Source organism: Galleria mellonella, unplaced genomic scaffold (assembly GCF_026898425.1).
Source record: "Galleria mellonella isolate WM207_F2 unplaced genomic scaffold, CSIRO_AGI_GalMel_v1 utg778, whole genome shotgun sequence".
In the NCBI taxonomy this organism is placed as follows: Eukaryota; Metazoa; Arthropoda; class Insecta; order Lepidoptera; family Pyralidae; genus Galleria; species Galleria mellonella.
This window is the reverse complement of record NW_026442150.1, coordinates 347,183-368,145: the sequence shown is the minus strand read 5'-3', so window position 1 is coordinate 368,145 and position 20,963 is coordinate 347,183. Positions and strand designations below refer to the sequence as shown.

Here is a 20,963-nt window from a genome sequence, read left to right as displayed (position 1 = left end):
CCACTGAGGTGGCAAACAAGCATACGGCCTACCTGATGATAAACGGTTACCGTAGCCTATCAACACCTGCAATACTAGAGGTATTACGCGCGCATTGCCGACCCTGAAAAAACCTCTTTACCCCCCTCCTGAATTGACCCGATTAACTGAACCCCTAGTTTCTTGTAAAACCCCCTTAAGAGGGAAGCTTATGTTCAGCACAGTTAAAGGCTATGACGATGGTGAGGGAATGAAAAATGAGTGAGAACAGGCCGACCTTGGTCCTGAGCACGCTGAAGCAGGGCTCGGCGAGGGTCTGCGCGAGCAGCTCGAGCGCGACGTTGTGTCGCGTGGCCCGCAGCCCGCACGCGTAGTACAGCGACGCGCACGACGACTTGTGCACCGGGTTCACGGCCTCGCGCAGGTACCATGCACCTGGTGCACATAGCACGTCCTTACCAATACGTAGTTAGCAATAAAATTCTATTCTATTCTATTCTACTAGCGGCCCGTCCCGGCCCCGCCCGCCCGTGTACATGGACGACAATGGAATAGCAACCCCAGCTGTGTTAACGGTATACGCTTGCGGGGCACCAGTGAGGGGTGATAAGTTCTTTTTTGCAAGTTGGAATGACAAACAAGCTGACGGCCCACCTGATGGAAATTGGTAACCGTCGCCTATAGACATGAGCACTATTATAGACATATTTATTTATTTATTTACAAGAAACATGGTAAGTGTATAGATGTTACAATAAGTCCTCATATTTCGCCATAATTAGCCACGCAAATATTAAAACTTAAAAAGAATAAATTTTAATAAATAAGTCATTAAAATTCGAAATGTTATATAAAAAAAAAATACATCAAAAACGTCAGACACTTGTCAACAATAAAAAAAAAAGAAATGTCACTGTCAAATCATGGAGTATTGATGACAGGTGCATTGTAACACGACAGGTAATACAAGTAGGTTGTTTACCTTTTTGTATCAAAAACTCTTGCACACTGTAAAAGGACTCCTCAACAGGCCGATGTTTTAATGAATCTTTAAATTTTCTAAATGCGAGTTCTCGTATACTTTTTTGGTATTTCATTATAAATTTTAATTGTCATCGAATAACAATTTTTATGGGAAAGTGTGCTTCTACAGGATGGTACCACCAATTTTGTTGGGACCCTTGACATTAATTTATTGTATTATATATACAAGCATAATACATAACAGTGTATATACTAGATGTACCCGTTCACGAGTATGACGGTATGACGAATAAATAAGTATATTATGATATCGAGTCTAACTCGCGCTTCCTGATGCCATTAAGAGACTACCGACTAAACCGTCTTTCAAAAAAAGCGTTCACGCTCACTTTTTATTTTTATCCGAGCAGTGAGTGCTTTATATTATTCTCAATTTCGTGTATAATATAGTATATGTCATATATGTGTAAGTATATTTGTTATTTATATATATTTATTCGTTTATATATGTAATTTTAGTATGTATGTATATCAATAATTACTAGTACCGCATTCGAGTATTCTGACACTTGCCTATGGTCGACTGGGAGAGAATGCTTTTAGCATTAAGTCCGCCATGTACACATATTTGTACTAATGAATAAATAAATAAATAAATAACTCACCTTTCTCCAATTCAATCTCTCTATGCAATAGTAATTGCTGAGCCAACAGAGGGGTCGCGTCCTTCGGCAATCTGAAAACAGATACAACATTTATTTGATTTATTTAAGCTTTAAACTAGTCGTTTCCCGCAGCTCCGTCTGCGTGAAACATTCAGTACATACAGCACCAGAGGGAGACTTTGTACAAAAGTCGTTTGCTTGAGCACCTCTGTCCCATTCGTGTTTCAACCGTGAAGCAGTTGTGTTTGCGTGGCTGTGTTTCGGTTTGAATGGTGGGATATGGCAGTGAATTTACAGGGTACAGAGGAATAACACCTGAGTCCTCAGGAATGGCAACGCATGGGGGGTATCATGGGCGAAACAATATACTCTGTTATGTTCACGGTACTGCTCATGTCTACAGGCGACGGTTACCACTTTCCATCAGGTGGGCCGTCAGATTGTTTGCCATTTAAAGTTGCATAAAAAACATATGAAAACTCACTTGTTCTCCAGATTGTTGGCGATCTTGAGCGCCCTCTCGCGGGTCACGTTGCCGAATATGAACCCTTCCACGTGCACCTTCCTTATCAGCCTAGACGCGAAGTCATCCAGCTGTTCAGCGGTCATTTCTGATGGAGCGGAATAGGAATTAAATTTGCCTGTTGCTGAACGAGAACTCTTGTGGAGTTAAGCTCGCCTTTGTACATTTGATGATAACAGAGGTAACTGTTATTCATCATGTTCATCATCATCAGCCTTTAACTGTCCACTGCTAAATATATGCCTCCATGGGGGGAAAGTGATTGTTAGTAATGGAGAGCGAAAATCCCATTGCCAGCAATATACCCAACCAGGTCGTCCTCCTCGCGGTTCCCCCTGGAAACTATCATGGTTAATTCCTGATGAATTCATCATGACGGGCTAACTGGCCTGTTTTCATTCTCATCTATCACCCTTCACTGGTGCTCCGCCAGCATATCCCGTTAGCGCGGGCGGGGTTACCATACCATTTTCACCTATAAAAAAAAAATTAAGCCTCCCCCTTGGAGGGTTTTGCAGTAGTTCCACACTTTGCAGACGCATTGGCAACCGATGTTAGCCAGTCCCTCGCCCTCTCTTAGTCGCCTCTTACGACACACACGGGAAAGGTAGGGGCGGCCTATTCTATGCCGGGACCACACGACCAAGTGGTGGAAGGGTGGGATATGGCAGTGAGATTACAGGGTACAGAGGAATAACACTTTAGTTCTCAGACGGAAAGGGATTGTTAGTAATGGGATTTACTAGCCCCATTGCTAGCAATATCAGGTTGCTAGCAATACCCTATCAGGTCGGTCTCCACGCGGTTTCCCCCTGGAAATCATTTAACTGAATTACAGGTGTATTCATCATGGTGGGCCAACTGATCTGCTTCATCCTCACCTATCATCCCTCACTGGTGCCCCGCCAGTGTATACCGATAGCGCATGCGGGTTTACCATTGCATTATCACCCATTAAAAACAAAACGGTTTTGGCGCGCTCGAAGTTGGTGTTTTTATTTATTTATTTATTTTCATTTTGGACGGCATACCTTGAGCGGCGTTTAGAAGCTGACATCTTGTCCATACGATGTCGGAGAGGCACAACGCTTGCTGGTACACTGCGTGCTGCGAAAACAAACAAAAAAAAATGCTTAGGTACAGTAGACATTGCGTCTAGATGGCGTATCGAGATGAAACATATTGGGGTTTGTCTCGCCTTTGTGCACTATTACGTGTTTTTTTTTTTTTTTATTTTAATAACCTTTTGTGTACAATAAAGAACAAACATACAGCAGATTTTTAATTAGACCTTCGGGAATACAACTGTGTAAACTGCATCTAGTTTGGTACAGTAGATTTTGTTGCATTTTTTTTACACAACTTAGAATGGCAAACAAGCTGACGGCCCACCTGATGGAAAGTGGTAACCGTCGCCTATAGACATAAACAGTACCGTGGACGTAACAGAGTGTACTGTTTCGCCCATGATACCCCCCATGCGTTGTCATTCCTGAGGACTCAGGTGTTATTGCTCTGTACCCTGTAAATTCACGCCATATCCCACCCTTCAAACCGAAACACAGCCATGCAAACACAACTGCTTCACGGTAGAATCACGAATGGGACTGAGGTACCCAAGCAATTAACTTTTGTACAAAGTCTCCCTCTGGTATTTTTATATTTCTGGTGCAATAAAGTGTTAAATAAATAAATGTTTCTTTCTATACCTGATAGGGTTGCTCCGCTTCGAAGTTCTTGATGCCGCGAATATGGTTTTCCTTCATAATCTCGAAGCGTTTGGGGTCAGCCCTGAAGTTGACCATGTGGTCAATAATTTTATCTAATAACACGTGCTGCTTATCATCGTACCCGTCTATTGTTACCTGCAAAGAGAATATAATATTAAAACGCGGTTTTGTTTTTTTTTTTATGCGGCTTAGAACTGCAAACAAGCTGACGGCCCCCCTGATGGAAAGTGGTAACCGTTGTCTATAGACATAAGCTGTACCATGGACATAACAGAGTATACTGTTTCGTCCATGATACCCCCCGTGCGTTGCCATTCCTGAGGACTCAGGTGTTATTCCTCTGTACCCTGTAAATTCACTATCATATCCCACCTTTCAAATCGGGGGTGGGGGGGAGGGGGAAGGGGTTTTTAGCAATGGAGTTTGACAGCCCCATTGCCAGCAATATGCCCTATTAGGTCGACAACCACGTGAACAATTCTTGTTGAATTCGTCACGATGGGCTAACTGACCTGCTTCATCCTCACCTATCATCCTTCACTGGTGCCCCGCCGGTCTATACCGATAGGGCGGGTGGGGATACCATTCCATTACCATCCATTAAAAAAAAACATACATAGCTACATAAGACCTATCTAAAAAATCGTCGGAACAGTGAAGTCGCTTCGTGAGGCCTGTGAAGATCCCAGGAAGCTTGTGTTTCCAGACAGAGTTGGGTTGGCTGTACTAGCCACGACTCATACGCACAACGGCCCAAATGAGAGGCTAAGAATAGAGTCCAATTTACATTACATTACAAGACCTATGTAATGACAAACATAGGCCATTGTAAACCTAACTGCCACCAAACATAGGCCACTCGGGACCAGACCGAGTCCAACTGGAGCCACGTGAACTCACACTGAGCCCGTACTTGGCGTTGCCGATACTCCACCGGAGGCCGGCCAGCTCGGCCGCGTACGCGAACTGCTGCAGGCTGTCGCGGAGTAGCAGCACCCACACCGATGTCAGGTTGCAGTTCAGCGGGTCCGCATACGCCAGGGGACTGGAATGGTCAATATTCATTTAATATACTACTGGTCGCCCAATGGTCGAAATTTGACCATATATATATATATATATATATATATATATATATATATATATATATATATATATATATATATATATATATATATATATATATATATGTCGGCGCAAAATAGAAAAAAAAGACATTCTATTGACTCGAGACACAAGCGCAAAAAATGGAGGGGAGCGCTGACAAAACGTTGCGAGCGATAATGAAAGGAAGTGGGGCCACATTCGTCTGTCGGACATCGCGCGACTTTAACGGATCGTTGTGTCTCGAGTCTTAGCTGATATTGTTTTAATTTAATTCTAGTTTTATTCGATATTATTTTATTAGTTTCATTTCTTACATTAACGAAAATGATTGTAGTTTGAAAATAAAGTGTGATTTTGTAATTGCTCTAATTATCGGTTTGAAGGGTGGGTTATGGCGTGAATTTACACGGCACAGAGGAATAACACCTGAGTCCTCAGGAATGACAACGCTTGGACCCCCCATGCATCATGGGCGAAACAGTATACTCTGTTATGTCCACGGTACTGCTCATGTGTATAGGCGACGGTTACCACTTTCCATCAGGTGGGCCGTCAGCTTGTTTGCCATTCTAAAATGTATAAAAAAAACTAAGGTGGCTCAGCATTGTGCCTCTTCTATTATCTATATAGTATTAATAAAAACAATATATTTTTACATACCTGACAAAGTCGAATGTGATGACAGCTTTTGGCAGCAGAAACTCATTGTCCCTCTTGAACCACAACCTCATCAGCGGAGTGTCCTGCGAACGGAATATTTATATATATATATTCTTTATTGCACTAAAACATACAGTAACAACAATAAGTTAATAGCAAAGGCGAACTTATCTCTAAAAGAGATCTCTTCCAATCAACCTAACACAGTGGCATAGCAAGTAGTGAGTGGGCAGTGGTAGTGCTAAGCAGAAAGTAAAATAAATATTTACATAAATTATTATATATATATATATATATATATATATATATATATATATATATATATATATATATCATCAAAATCAGCCGTTAACTGTCCACTGCTGGACATAGGCTTCCCACTTATATGTTAAGACCTTACTTAGAGATTATATTGATAGAGTGTCTTCATACAAATGCTTCGAGAAAAGCGATTCAACTTTTTCATACAATTTTGCGTGTCAAATAGTTACGAGTGATTCCTTTATAACTTCTATATTTATTTTGTCTTATAATTTATGCATCGTTTTAATGCGTAAACACTCATTTTATTTATTAAATAATTAAATATAGATACGTCAAGATACATTGTGTGCGTAAGTATATAGAACACTGATAAAAAAAAATGAGTCGGCTAATTTTAGACAATTTAGTTGGGATTTAATTTAAAGATATTGTTTTTTACAAATCTATTTTTTTTAACGCGCCACCTACCTATTTATGCTTTAATCCTTTCTACCCAAAGGTTGTCTGAAAGAGATTGTTTAGCAATAAGACCGCCTTTTGTACTACACTATACGTATTGAAAATTGTTCAACAAATCATGTTATGTTGGTGCAATAAAGTGTTAAATAAATAAATAAAAAAATAAAGGGAGGGATTATTTAGTAATGGGATCTAATTTCCCCATTACTAGCAATATACCTTCACACGTTTCACCTAAAAATTATCGTGGTGAATTCCAATGAATTCATCACGATGTACCAACTGACCTGCTTTCGTCCTCACCTATCATCCTTCACTGGTGCCCCGCCGGTGTATACCGATAGCGCAGGCGGGGTTACCATTCCATTTTTTTTATACAACTTAGAATGACAAACAAGCTGACGGCCCACCTGATGGAAACTTGTAACCGTCGCCTATAGACATGAGCAGTACCATGGACATAACAGAGTATACTGTTTCGCGCACGATACCCCACCATGTGTTGCCATTCCTGAGGACTCAGGTGTTTTATTTATTTATTTATTTATTGTTATTCCTCTGTACCCAGTAAATTCACGCCATATCAAACCGAAACACAGCCATGCAAACACAACTGCTTCACGGTTGAAACACGAATGGGACAGAGGTACCCGAGCAATCGACTTTTGTACAAAGTCTCCCTCTGGTTTTAAATTTATTAAATTAATTTTAAATACCTTGATTATGGAAGGCGCGATGGCGTCGATGGTGGGGTCGTCGGCCGTCTCCAGCTGCAGTCTCGACGGTATGAACTCGTTGGGGGGAGGCAGCCGAAGCTCAGGGCACGGCTTCACTGATTTCCACTCCTGTATTGACAATTTGTTTGATTACTAGCCATTTCCTGTGGCTTTGCTCGTGTAAATGCTTACTATTATACATGTGAAAGTGAGTTTGTTTGTTACCTTATAGTGCCTTAGCGCCTAGCTTACGTTAAATTGTATGGAGACGAAATTCAGTAGTTGTTATAAATCTGAATGAATCATGGTGACAATGGTCGAGTCGTTAAGACGCTGAACGCTGACAAACATACAAACTCACTTTTATATTTATATATCACGAACGTAACCTTCGTTCCAATAATACTCTCCAACTATCTGTCCCCTCTCACCGTACTGGTTACGCTTCAAACTCTTTTCTCCTACATTCTTCACGACTCTGGAACGCGCTTCCTGATGCCATTAAGAGACTACCGACTAAACCGTCTTTAAAAAAAAGCGTTCACGCTCACTTTTTATCTTTATCCGAGCAGTAAGTGCTTTATATTATTCTCAATTTCGTGTATAATATAGTATATGTCATATATGTGTAAGTATATTTGTTATTTATATATATTTATTCGTTTATATATGTAATTTTAGTATGTATGTATATCAATAATTACTAGTACCGCATTCGAGTATTCTGACACTTGCCTATGGTTGACTGGGAGAGAATGCTTTTAGCATTAAGTCCGCCATGTACACATATTTGTACTGATGAATAAATAAATAAATAAATATTAGTATTATGGTTGAAATACCTTTATTTTCGATTCCTCTATATCTTCCTGGAGGTATTTGGTTCCGTACCACGGCTCTATCTGTGTACACTTTTCTGCGAAACATCTAGAAAAAAAAAATTATAAAAAGTAAAACAAAATTTAGTTTAATATGAATGATTGATTATTTATTTTGTTACTTTCCGTGTGGTCCCGGCATAGAATGAGCCACCCCTTCTTTTGCCATGGGTATCGTAGGAGGCGACTAAGAGAACTTAATTGTAGAGGGACCAACAGTGTCCCTTTTAAAACATTTCTAAACCCTAACTGATTCATGCATGACAAATCTATATAAAAATGAGCAATTATATGTAAAAGTAGTTTTCTCAAACATGCTTGGAAATGTGAGCATTATTTTGACAGTCTTTTTCGAAATAAATCAAAATTGCCGTACTGTCCAGATACATGCGGGCAGCGGCCGGCAAAAGTTGTATGAAAATCCATATCTGTCGTGTTTTGCGGCCAGATAAATTACTATGTAAACTCATATCTGACCTGTAATTTAAAAATGGAATGACCTTTTACTTCGAAACATGGCTGCCAAGGAGGTATTTCTAAAAGGTTTTATTTAAATTTCGAACTGTCTTGCAAATAGAAACTGTTTATTAAAAAAAATCAAAGGAACGTTATGGCGCATAAAAAAATATTATTGTTCGTTATTCGTCATTGAACTTAAAAAGTAAAATTGTGTTTTTGATTTACGCGCATTGTTTAAGAAAAGTACTATACAAGCCTTGGCCACAACTAGGCATTGATGGACTCACGTATGTGTGCCTCGGCTACGCCTCGGCCCACATTTGCACGTTCGTCCATCAATGCCTCAGTTGCTTGCCGGTGCAGTAATGTACTATAAATGTAATCTAACATCTAAATGGACACTAATGCATGTACATTAGCTAGCTATCAACATAATGTTGCTACGCCCAAACAGGGCTCATGTACTTAATCTACATAAGAACACTGTAACAACTATATTATGTACATGAATGCATGCATTAAAATAATAAATCTTCTATACTTATAATAAATCTGTAAAGAGGTCAATTCTAAACATGAAATATATTTCCAAAATAACTATCAGGCGGTGATTAGTGATCGATACTGATGCCAAAAATGTAATCAGTAAAATTTTTATCTATCTGTCTGTATGTTCGTTATAGAAACAAAAACTACTCGACGCATTTTAACAAAACTCGGTACAATTATTCTTCATACTCCCGGGCAGATTATAGTATACTTTTCATCACGCTACGATCAATAGGAGCAGAGCAGTGAAGGGAAATGTTGGGAAAACGGGAGAAGTTACTCTATTTTTAAGCTTCCGTCGCGTGCGCAGCCTTAATGGCCACTAAAATGTAAAAATGTAGTAAATAATAAACCGATTGATAGAATGAATGATTGATTGAATGAATGACTGGTCGATTGAACGCATGAATTATTGATTGAACGAATGATTGAATACTCACTTGGCCACAATGCCAACTCGCACATTTTCCGGCGTGAGCAACGCCAACAACTCGTCGATAAGCTCCGGCTTCCACTCCGTCATCAAGTAGTATGCACTCAGGACGTCCTCCATTGGGAACTCCTGAAAAAAGAAACATTTTTATTTAAATGAATAATAATGGAATGGTAACCCCGCTTGCGCTATCGGTATACGCTGGCGGGGCACCAATGACGGGCGATAGGTGAGAATGAATAGGCCGGTCAGTTAGTCCATCGTGATGAATACACCTGGAGTTTGGCACGATGGTTTCCAGAGGAGACCACGTGGAGATGGACCTGACAGGGTATATCGCCAGCAATGGGGCTGGTAGGCCACTCCTTCCTTTCCAGTAGGTGTCGTGACTACTTTACGCCGGGACCACAAGGCCATTAAATCGCATAATTCCATAAAAGCAAGATAAAGTGGCAACAATTGGATTGGGAAAAATCATGTTAAAATTGTTATTGATATATTTGTTTTCTTTTTTTTATTGTTAAGTATATATATGTGTGTATGTGTGTGAGTGTGTGTGTATGCATACGCACATATTTACATGTGTGTGTGTGCGTGTGTGCGTGTGTGCGTGTGTGCGTGCGTGCGTGCGTGCGTGCGTAATCGTAATCGTAATCATCTGCTCTCGATTATTTGGTTTAGTTTATTGTGGAAACTTTACTGATTTATGTTATGGTTATGTATACTATTTTATATGTTTTAGATATTGTATGTTTCCCTTTCAAAGTAAAACAAAAATAAAAAAAAAAACAATGGGCGGCCTTATCGCCAAATCTCTTATAGGCATGCTGATTACCACTTAATTAACGTTCCAGTTTCCTAAATTGCACATTTTAAATAACCAATCAGAAACGTTGGAACTTTTTTTTGTTATACAACTTAGAATGGCAAATAAACTGACGGCCCATCTGATTGAAAGCGGTAACCGTCGCCTATAGACATGAACAGTACCGTGGACATAACAGAGTATACTGTTTCGCCCATGATACCCCCCATGCGTTGCCATTCCTGAGGACTCAGGTGTTATTCCTCTGTACTAGGTTTCTTCAGGGTCGGCAGCGCGCGCGCGTAATACCTCAATACCTCGGTGCCATAAAAATTGAGAGGTATTTGCGATGTTGTCACACTGTCAAGCTAAAACTCATCATCTTTATTTCGACTATTATTCGTCCACTGCTGGGCATAGGCCTCTCCCATAGACTGTTACAAGGAACGGCCCTGCACCACCTGCATCCACTGATTGTCTGCAATGCATTCGAGGTCGTCACTCCATGTAAGGTTTTTTTTACAACACATGGTGCAAACGAGCATGCGGCTCACCTGGTGGTAAGAGACTATCGCCGCCCATGATCACTTTTTTTTATACAGCTTAGAATGGCAAACAAGCTGATGTCCCACCTGATGGAAAGTGGTAACCGTCGCCTATAGACATGAACAGTACCGTGGACATAACAGAGTATACTGTTTCGTCCATGATACCCCTCATGTCTTACCATTCCTGAGGACTCAGGTGTTATTTCTCTGTACCCAGTAAATTCACGCCATATCAACGCCGTAACACAGTCATGCAAACACAACTGCTTCACGGCAGAAACACGAATGGGACAGAGGTGGCCAAGCAAACGACTTTTGTACAAAGTTTCCCCCTGGTAACAACCACTGCAGGCACACGGCACTGCAGGTGTGCTGCCGGCCTTTTAGGAATATGCTCCTGAAGGTGTAATGATGAGTAGCCGCGGAGACCTGCAGCAGGTGCACGTGTGCGGCGACCAGGCCGCGCGGCTCCTGCGCGTCCTTGAAACGGAACTCCGTGGCCAGCAGCTCGCGCTGTTCCTGCCACACCCAGCGTCGCGCGCCTTCCGCCCGCAGCATGCCCACGTACTGCCCCAAGCAACACCACAGTTACAACTACACGGACACACCTACACACGGCTCGCCTTCCACAGGGAGTTCACCCAGGGCCGTCTTTCATCTATTAGAGGCCCTGGCCACATTAGGATAATAGGGTTCCTATGACGATAGTATTAAAGCATAGGTTATCGTTTAGTATTGGAGTAGGAACTAGACTAGGGGGCCCCAATCCAAGTGGGAAAAAGGGGCCCGAGTTCACCATCATATCCTAGGGCCTAAATGGTCGTGTACAGCGCGGTTTCAGAGATGTTTCCTCCCACGAACACTCAGGTTATGGAATGAGCTCCCTGCCGAGGTTTTCCCAAGAGTACTACAGCATGGGGTTCTCCAAAAGGGGGGTAAAGAGGTTTTTTTTTATACAACTTAGAATGGCAAACTAGCTGACGGCCCACCTGATGGAAAGTGGTAACCGTCGCCTATGGACATGAGCAGTATCATGAACATAACAGAGTATACTGTTTCGCCCATGATAGCCCCCATGCATTGCCATTCCTGAGGACTCAGATGTTATTCCTCTGTACCAGGTTTCTTCAGGGTCGGCAACGCGCGCGCGCGTCTGGTGTTGCAGGCGTTCATAGTCTACGGTAATCGCTTACCATAAAGTGGGTCATATGCTTGATTGCCACCACAGTGGTATAAAAAAAAATACTTCAGTCGGGAACACACACACACACACGAGAGAAAGAGAGAGAAAGAGAGAGAAAGACTATGGAGCCAATATGTAAATATATCTTTTTAGAAAAAATTAGAATTTCCAAATTGGTTTACAAGTAGCCAGATACATGAGGAAACAAACAAAAAAATATACAACCGATTTGATACCATTTCCTTTTTAAAGTCTTATATTTTCATAATTTAATTGACCTTTAGTTTAAAAATTTCAAAACCTGAAGAAATATTTTGAATAATTGTTCAATTTCAATCGCATATTGCATAGTTTTATATTCGAAGATACAAAAGTACCAACCTGGAACACCAGGGAGATGATGTCGTCGACGTGTTCGACTCCCTGTTCGGTCAAGTCCACTTGCACGCCGAAGAAGCCGAACCCTCGGGCGCCAATACGCGTGCCACCCACTAAACTGATAGAAAAATGTGGATTAAAACTTGTAATTCGTTTCAGTTTGAAGGGTGGGATATGGCAGTGAATTTACAGGGTACAGAAGAATAACAACTGAGTCCTGGGGGGAAAGGGATTGTTAGTAATGGAGACTGAGAATCCCATTGCTAGCAATATACCCAACCAGGTCGACCTATCGCGGTTCTCCCTGAAAACTATCATGGTTAATTCCTGATGAATTCATCATGATGGGCTAACTGGCCTGTTTTCATTCTCATCTATCACCCTTCACTGGTGCTCCGCCAGCGTATCCCGTTAGCGCGGGCGGGGTTACTATACCATTTTCACTCATCAAAAAAAAAATTTGTATTTGTAACTATAAATTAAATATATGAATAAATAAAAAAAAAAAAAAACGCTTGCCAAGCTTGGCAACTACTGACTAAACCTTCAGAAATGAGACCTATGGACAGACGGCTCATATGATGATATGCCTTCAAGAACTCACCTATTGCACCATCCCCTCTCTTTAAGAGCTGACAGCAGACTCCCTGGACCCTCGTGGCCGAGAAGGTGGGACAGGTAGTGGCCGGGCTGTAGACATATTAAAATAACTTAATTTTTTAATACTAAGGTGGCAAACAAGCGTACAGCCCGTCTGATGGGAAATATAGATTTTTCTTTTATACAACTTAGAATGGCAAACAAGCTGACGGCCCACCTGATGGAAAGTGGTAACCGTCGCCTATAGACATGAGCAGTACCGTGGACATAACAGAGTATACTGTTTCGCCCATGATACCCCCCATGCGTTGCCATTCCTGAGGACTAAGGTGTTATTCCTCTGTACCCAGTAAATTCACGCCATATCCCACCCTTCAAACCGAAACACAGCCATGCAAACACAACTGCTTCACGGTAGAAACACGAATGGGACAGAGGTATCCAAGCAATCGACGTTAATTGTTATTTATTAGCTATTAACATTGTTAACGTTAATTAAACTGCGTATCATTCATGTTGTGTTAACAAGTTTTAGGTTTTTTTAATGGGTGATGATGGAATGGTAACCCCACCTGCGCTATCGGTATACACTGGCAGGGCACCAGTGAGGGATGATAGGTGAGGATGAAAAGAGATGTCAATTAGCCATCGTGATGAATACACTTGGAATTCAGCACGATGGTTTCCAGGGGGACCACGTGGAGATGGTCGATCTTTGGTTGGGTAGATATATTGCTAGCAATGGGGCCTTCATTATTAACAATCACTCCCCCCCCCCCAAACACACGTTTTAGGGTATCAATCTTGTCCAATGGCTTTTATATCTATAATGAACTATGTACATTTTTTATTATTACCTGTAGTGTTTTCCAAATAAAATAAATACATAAATAAATAAACGGTCACTGTAACCTACGGACGCCTGTAACACTGTATAAACTAGTTTTCACCCGCGACTCCGTCACCATATATTTACTGACCGGGATAGAAAATAGACTGTGTACAGAAGTATAGAGGAATAACACCTGAGTCCTCAGGAATGGCAACGCATGGGGGGTATCATGCGAAACAGTATACTCTGTTATGTCCACGGTACTGCTCACGTCTATAGGCGACGGTTACCAATTTCCATCAGGTGGGCCGTCAGCTTGTTTGCCATTCTAAGTTGTATAAAAAAAAATCTATATACCAAAATATACTACATTTCATAGTGATTTATTATCAGGCAAAAAAACCTGTGACACTGCGACCTCTCCGTGATCTTTTGTGCTCGCCCCTTTTCTAAAGTTCGCTGCTAATTGCTACCAGTGATGGGAACTTTAAGACGTTCCTTGTAGCGATGTTTTTATCACCTCAGGATACAGAGTGTGTTTTCCAAAGGAGATATATCGTTTATGTACGAATGGGCTACAGCGACACATTCAGTGCTGCGGCGTTTCTTCCTCACTGTGACAAAATCTGCAAACACTTTTTGGGCATAAGCCTAGTTGGGTCTTTTTTTTTTATAAGTGAATATGGTATGGTAGCCCCGCCTGCGCTAACGGGATACGCTGGCGGAGCACCAGTGAAGGGTGATAGATGAGAATGAAAACAGGCCAGTTAGCCCATCATGATGAATTCATCAGGAATTAACCATGATAGTTTCCAGGGGGAACCGTGTGTAGGTCGACCTGGTTGGGTATATTGCTAGCAATGGGATTCTCAGTCTCCATTACTAGCAATCCCTTTCTCCCCGAGCCTAGTTGGGTCATATGCTTGTTTAATTTGCAGTGTCCAGTGAGAGGCAACAAAACTGTTTAAAGTCGATGGAAAACCCAACCCTACATCTTGGGTTTAGCTGAATAAACTCACCCCACTTTTGTAATGCTTCCTCGTGTCCGGGATAGGAAAGTCGATGGATAAAGACCGAAGATCCTTCACGGGCACACAGTAGGCACGTTTTCGCCGCAACTGCGACGGGTACGGGTGCTCCGGCCACTGGGGCGCCTCCACCGACCGGTCCTCCACCGCCGAGAACAGAGGCACCACTGTCGCTTGCAGCTCGTCGAGGGACTCTGGGGTACAGTTGGGGGTCACATTAGTATAGTCATAATAGCGGGGGTCACTTAGGTTTTCTTTTTATGCAACTTAGCAATGGCAAACAAGCTGACGGTCCACCTGATGGAAAGTGGTAACCGTCGCCTATAGACATGAGCAGTACCGTGGATATAACAGAGTGTACTGTTTCGCCCATGATACCCCCCATGCGTTGCCATTCCTGAGGACTCGGGTGTTATTCCTCTGTACCCTGTAAATTCACTGCCATATCCCACCCTTCAAACCGAAACACAGCCATGCAAACACAACTGTTTCACGGTAGAAACTTTTTTTTATACCACTGAGGTGGCAAACAAGCATACGGCCCATCTGATGGTAAGCGGTTATCGTAGCCTATGAACGCCTGCAATACCAGAGGTATTACGCGCGCGTTGCCGACCCTGAAGAAACCTCTTTAGCCCCCTTTTGAAGAACCCCATGCTGTAGTCTCTTGGGAAAACCTCGGCAGGGAGCTCATTCCATAACCTGAGTGTTTGTGGGAGAAAACGTCTCTGAAACTTAAGTATAAGAGCCACGATTGTTGGGGCGCTTCAGTTCAGAAATCTTGATGATACGGTTGTGCGTGTTTGTATCCGTGCGTGATGCGTGTGTGCACGCATGTGTGCGTGCGTGCGTGCGTATATGTAATTCGAGCATAGATGTGTGTAGGCAGTAACACGATAGTGCAGCGTACCTTTGCCCAAAACGACAAGGGTCATGATGTTTGAGGAGTACCACTCCTGGTGGAACTTGAGCAGCTCCTTCCGTACATCGATGCCTTTCGACTTGGGGATCGTCTCCAAGGTCTCCCTGTTGCCTGGAGAAAATATACACATGAAAAAGTTAAGTAAACTCAAATTTTGCATTTTTTAATAGTAACATTTTTATGCCGTGTGGTTCCGGCATAGAATGGGCCACCGCTCCCATTCCCGTGGGTGTTATAAGAGGCGACTAAGGAAACTTATTAGTCGAGGGACGGGAATCACCGTCCCTCTTTAAACATTACCAAAAGTTTAACTGATCCATTGATTTATTACTTAATCGATCGATTATCTAAGCTATTGAGTGACGAACCAATCGATCGCTTCCGCCGTCCCCCAACTCACCAGTGCCGAACTTGTGGTAAGGGTGATCAGGCGAGGCTGTGCTCTTGTTCAGCTGGTCCAGCCTCCACGCGTCCAGGCAGGTGTTCTTCTCGTGTTCAGAGTTGACGGCGCTCAGCTCCCGCCCCGTCGCCGACTCCGTGAACAGGGGCGATATGAAGAATTGAGCGAAACTGGACACACGGACAGATTTACAGTTATTAATAGTTTTCAAAAAGCTAATTGTATCAGCTGTCCACTGCTGGACATAAGTCTTCCCCCTTGAGGGGTTTTGCCAGTAGTTGTCAAGCTTTGCAGCCAGATTGGCAATCGTAGTCTGGGATTTCGAGATGGTTTAATTTGTATTATACATATTAGTAAGAGACTCACATGTCTAAGGCGCCGGCTAGGTGCTCGGGCAACACGTCGAAGTAGTAGGTGGTGTGGTCTGATGACGTGGACGCGTTCGAGTAGCCGCCGTGCGCTGACAGGAACTTGTTGTACTCGTTCTCCTGCGACATGACATCCATCATGTAATGTAATGTAAATTGGACTCTATTTCCCGCGCTTAGCCTCTCATTTGGGCCCTTGTGCGTATGAGTCGTGGCCAGTACAGCCAGCCCAGCTCCGCCCAGAAGCACAGAAGCTTCCTAAGATTTTCACAGGCCTCACGGAGCGACCTCACCGTTCCGAGGATTTCTAAACGTTGATGGGCCACAGCTTCATATTCCAGGATTACGTGAGCAGCCGCTTCTTCTGCGACATTCATCATATCAGCCTAGCAATCTTACTAGTCAGTTTGACCTCCACGTGGTTCCAACTGGAAACCATCGTGGCTACTTCTCGTGGAATTCTTCAGGATGGGCTAACTGTCCTGCTTTGATTCTCATCTATCATCTCCCACTGGTGCCCAGCCAGCGTATACTTTTTTATGGTTTTTTTAATAGATAGAGTGATTCAAGAGGAAGGTTTATATGTATAATACATGCATAATATTGTAGAGAAACACTGATAATTTTAGAGGTTTCTAATGTGATGAGATGTAGTGTCCACCCGTGCGAAGACGGGGCGGGTCGCTAGTTACAGATAAAAAAAAAGAATTTTCCAAATCTGTTTATAAATAATAAAGTTATGAGGTAACAAACATAAAAACATAAAAAAACGCGACCAAATTGAAAATTTCCTTCTTTTTGAAGTCAGTTCAAAATAGCAGAATAATCACCTCGGGGTATTTCTCTGTGCCCAAGAACAGCATGTGCTCGCAGAAATGCGCCAAGCCTGGCAACTCGTCCGGGTCGCTTAGGTAACCTGAAATTTAATAATTTAATAAGTATTCCTTTCCGGCGAAATAAAATCTAACTGCGGTTGCTAACCCGCCGCTAAACATGGCATCTACTGGGGGGAAAGGATTGTTAGTAATGGAGACTAAGAATCCCATTGCTAGCAATATACCCCCAACTAGGTCGCGACCTCCTGGAAACTATCATGGTTAATTCCTGATGAATTCATCATGATGTGCTAACTGGCCTGTTTTCATTCTCATCTATCACCCTTCACTGGTGCTCCGCCAGCGTATCCCGTTAGCGCAGGCGGGGCTACCATATCATTTTCACCCATCAATAACCCTCTTTGGGTATGCATTTGTTGGTGGTTTCCACCACCTATAACAACTGATATGTATAAATATACCCACCCACATTGACATCCAGTGCGGCGGCCGACTTATCAGTGGTGGGGTCACTGACCAGCAGTACTTTGAGGCGATTCGATAACACCAAACCCCTGTGAGCACACAGAACAGAAATTTATTTTATTTATTTATACAAAGGTAGTTAGTTACATTACAGGGTTTGGTATCTCCTATTATATATATATATATATATATATATATATATATATATATATATATATATATATATATATATATATAATAGGAGATGCCGAGGTTTTCCCAAGAGACTACAGCATGGGGTTCTTCAAAAGGGGGGTAAAGAGGTTTCTTCAGGGTCGGCAACGCGCGCGTAATACCTTACCGCTACGGTAACCGCTTACCATCAGGTGGGCCGTATGCTTGTTTATCACCTCAGTGGTATAAAAAAATATATCATCGTAGCACTACAGCTGGCCGCTAACGACATGTTTTCCAACTATATCGGGTTGACTGGAAGAGATCTCTGTCAGAGATAAGTCCACCCTTGCTCACAACGTTTATAAATACATTGTTTTATATGTAACTTACAAGTGCAATAAAGAATATATATATATATATATATATATATATATATATATATATATATATATATATATATATATATATATATATATATATATATATATATATATATATATATTATATTTATATGCTTTTTTACATTCACTTTTAATATGGATGTTACGTTATAACTTCAGATTATATAGATAAAATGTCTCCGTACAAATGCTTTGAAAAAAGTGGGTCAACTTTTTCATACAATTTTGCGTCGGTGTATTTGTGATTTTTTTTTTCAACACTGACAACGTCTTAATTTATCATTTAATATATACCAACCACAAATTTATAATATTTTATTTTTTAGTAGTTTATTTTATTTATTTATTTATTCATTAGTACAATGGGGGCAAATCAGGGGGCAAACGAGCATGCGGCTCACCTGATGGTAAGTGACCACCGCCGCCCATGATCACCCACAATACCAGCGGCATTGCAGGTGTGCTGCCGGCTTTTTAAAAAGGAACATACTCTTTTCTTGAAGGTTATGTTGTCGTATTTCATAGTTTTTTACACAATACACTTTAAGCACACCACTGTGTTAGTCAGACTTATTCAAACATTATTGTTATTATTAGGACCCCGCGGGTTGGCGAGGCTCGTGCTGAAAATCAGCGCTGTAGTGTCCCTCACACTACAGCATAATGCTGAGCATGGAGCTCATTTAGCAGGTATTGCGACACACGCACACACACACTCATTTTGGATGAAACTGTTATATTACGAATTGTTTTTTTTTTCTTTTTTTTAAATTTTATATTCTCTTTTTTTATATATATAAATATTGTGTGTAGTTTTGTTGTTATAATTCTTAATATTTTTTTTTAACCCCTGTGTGGGTGTAGCCGCATATTTCTGTAGAATCAAGTTTCTTTCTTTCTTTCTCCACGAAGTCCCCGCTGAAAACCGTCGTGCTGAATTCCAGGTGTATTCATTACGATGGGCTGACTGACTTGCTTTTTCATTCTCACCTATCATCCCTCACTGGTGCCCCGCCAGCGTATACCGATAGCGCAGGTGGGGTTACCATACCATTATTACCATTAAAAAACCCCTCCTATAAGTTAGAAATGACACACCTTTTACAGAGGAATAACACCTGGGTCCTCAGGAATGGCAACGTAACTGCGTCATGGGCTAAAAAAAATTGCGAACCTCTGATCTATAGGATTTTTTTTAATGGGTGAAAATGGAATGGTATCCTCGCCTGTGCTATCGGTATATGCTGGCGGGGCACCGGTGACAGATGATAGGTGAGTCAGTTAGATCCCATTACTAACAATCCCTTTCCCCCTGAAAAATAGTATTAAATTAGTTAGACATACCTGTACTCTCTCTTATCCTCTTGTGATTTCACTATATCATCGTATCTCTTTAGTATCCCAAGGTTGGGTGACTGAGGGGTTGGTGAGGGAGTACCCCGGGAAGGAGGCTGCCGCGGCAAACACTGCGGGGACGACATGCTTGAGTGGAGACGTTTCTGGCCGAAGGTCACACTGTGGATATCAATTCATATCATTATTAACTGACCCAACAAGCCGTGTCACCCACCAGGTGCATTTTTTAAATGTCCATACATGAAAAGGAAAAACTGAACACTTACAGGATCGATTGCTTGGGCACCTCTGTCCCATTCGTGTTTTAACTGTGAAGCAGTTATGTTTTCAAGGCTGTGTTTTGGTTTGAAGGGTGGGATATGGCATAAATTTACTGGGTACAGAGGAATAACACCTGAGTCCTCAGGAATGGCAACGCATGGGGGGTATCATGGGCGAAACAGTATACTCTGTTACGTCCACGGTACTGCTCATGTCTATAGGCGACGGTTACCACTTTCCATCGGGTGGGCCGTCAGCTTGTTTGCCATTCTAAGTTGTATAAAAAAAAATGCTTGGACACAATAGCAGTTGGAGATTGATGCCTAACATGGAAGGTTGTAGAATTTCTAATAATAATAGTCAATATTCCAGTGTTGACAGTCACATGCATACTAATGGTAACAGAATTAAACAAAATCACTCTAATTAAATAACCAGTAATACGGAATGCCACATAATAGTACCTAGTTCAGTGAAATAATTATAAGGTAACATTTTTATGTGTTAAGATTTACATAACTAAGAATGGAAAGACAGTGCAAATTAAAGACAGAGAATTAATAATAATAACTCTTGTGAAATTTGTCACAATGGGCTAACTGACCTGATTGCATGCTCACCTATCACCACTTACTGATGACCACTAAAATATACCAATAGCACAGGCGGGGTTACCATTGCTTTATCATTTATTATAAAAAAAAATATATTTTTATTTATTTACACATATGTACTCACAACAAAACAATGTCACTATTGGAAAAAAAATTAAAGATATTCTTTATTTTTAATGTGTATAGATTAAAAAAAAAATTATACAGTCATGTTTTTTTATTGTTTAAATACATAAATGTTATCTATGTCATTATCTTGTCTCAATTATAAGAATTCATATCTTTTTAAAATTAATTCCCAATAAATGAAGATAAAAAAAATAATCAACATACCAAGTATATTGAAAAGAGATAGCATATGGATGAATTTAACATTCTATTAGTATAAAATTCATTCTTAATTA

General features: G+C 41.4%; 1 protein-coding gene across 3 annotated transcripts in view; it reads right to left on the bottom strand.

Moving 5' to 3' along the window:
- LOC113523152 (insulin-degrading enzyme) overlaps positions 1-20,963 on the bottom strand; it is a 29,472-nt gene that overhangs the window by 8,162 nt on the left and 347 nt on the right. The window contains exons 1-21 of one of the 3 annotated variants that reach the window (XM_052901268.1): positions 20,684-20,803; positions 19,673-19,843; positions 17,772-17,860; positions 17,301-17,386; positions 16,469-16,590; positions 16,103-16,272; positions 15,691-15,813; positions 14,772-14,974; positions 12,925-13,010; positions 12,324-12,438; positions 11,189-11,326; positions 9,414-9,535; positions 7,930-8,014; positions 7,088-7,216; positions 5,649-5,731; positions 4,782-4,926; positions 3,861-4,016; positions 3,183-3,258; positions 2,113-2,239; positions 1,629-1,699; positions 257-414 (exon numbers count right to left, since the gene is read on the bottom strand). In XM_052901268.1, the coding sequence (XP_052757228.1) occupies positions 257-414; positions 1,629-1,699; positions 2,113-2,239; positions 3,183-3,258; positions 3,861-4,016; positions 4,782-4,926; positions 5,649-5,731; positions 7,088-7,216; positions 7,930-8,014; positions 9,414-9,535; positions 11,189-11,326; positions 12,324-12,438; positions 12,925-13,010; positions 14,772-14,974; positions 15,691-15,813; positions 16,103-16,272; positions 16,469-16,590; positions 17,301-17,386; positions 17,772-17,860; positions 19,673-19,809 (2,421 nt within the window). In that variant the 5' untranslated portion in view covers positions 19,810-19,843; positions 20,684-20,803. Of the gene's footprint in view, positions 1-256; positions 415-1,628; positions 1,700-2,112; positions 2,240-3,182; positions 3,259-3,860; positions 4,017-4,781; positions 4,927-5,648; positions 5,732-7,087; positions 7,217-7,929; positions 8,015-9,413; positions 9,536-11,188; positions 11,327-12,323; positions 12,439-12,924; positions 13,011-14,771; positions 14,975-15,690; positions 15,814-16,102; positions 16,273-16,468; positions 16,591-17,300; positions 17,387-17,771; positions 17,861-19,672; positions 19,844-20,549; positions 20,804-20,963 lie in introns of those variants that run through there. The other 2 variants (XM_052901269.1, XM_052901267.1) reach the window with 2 other exon arrangements.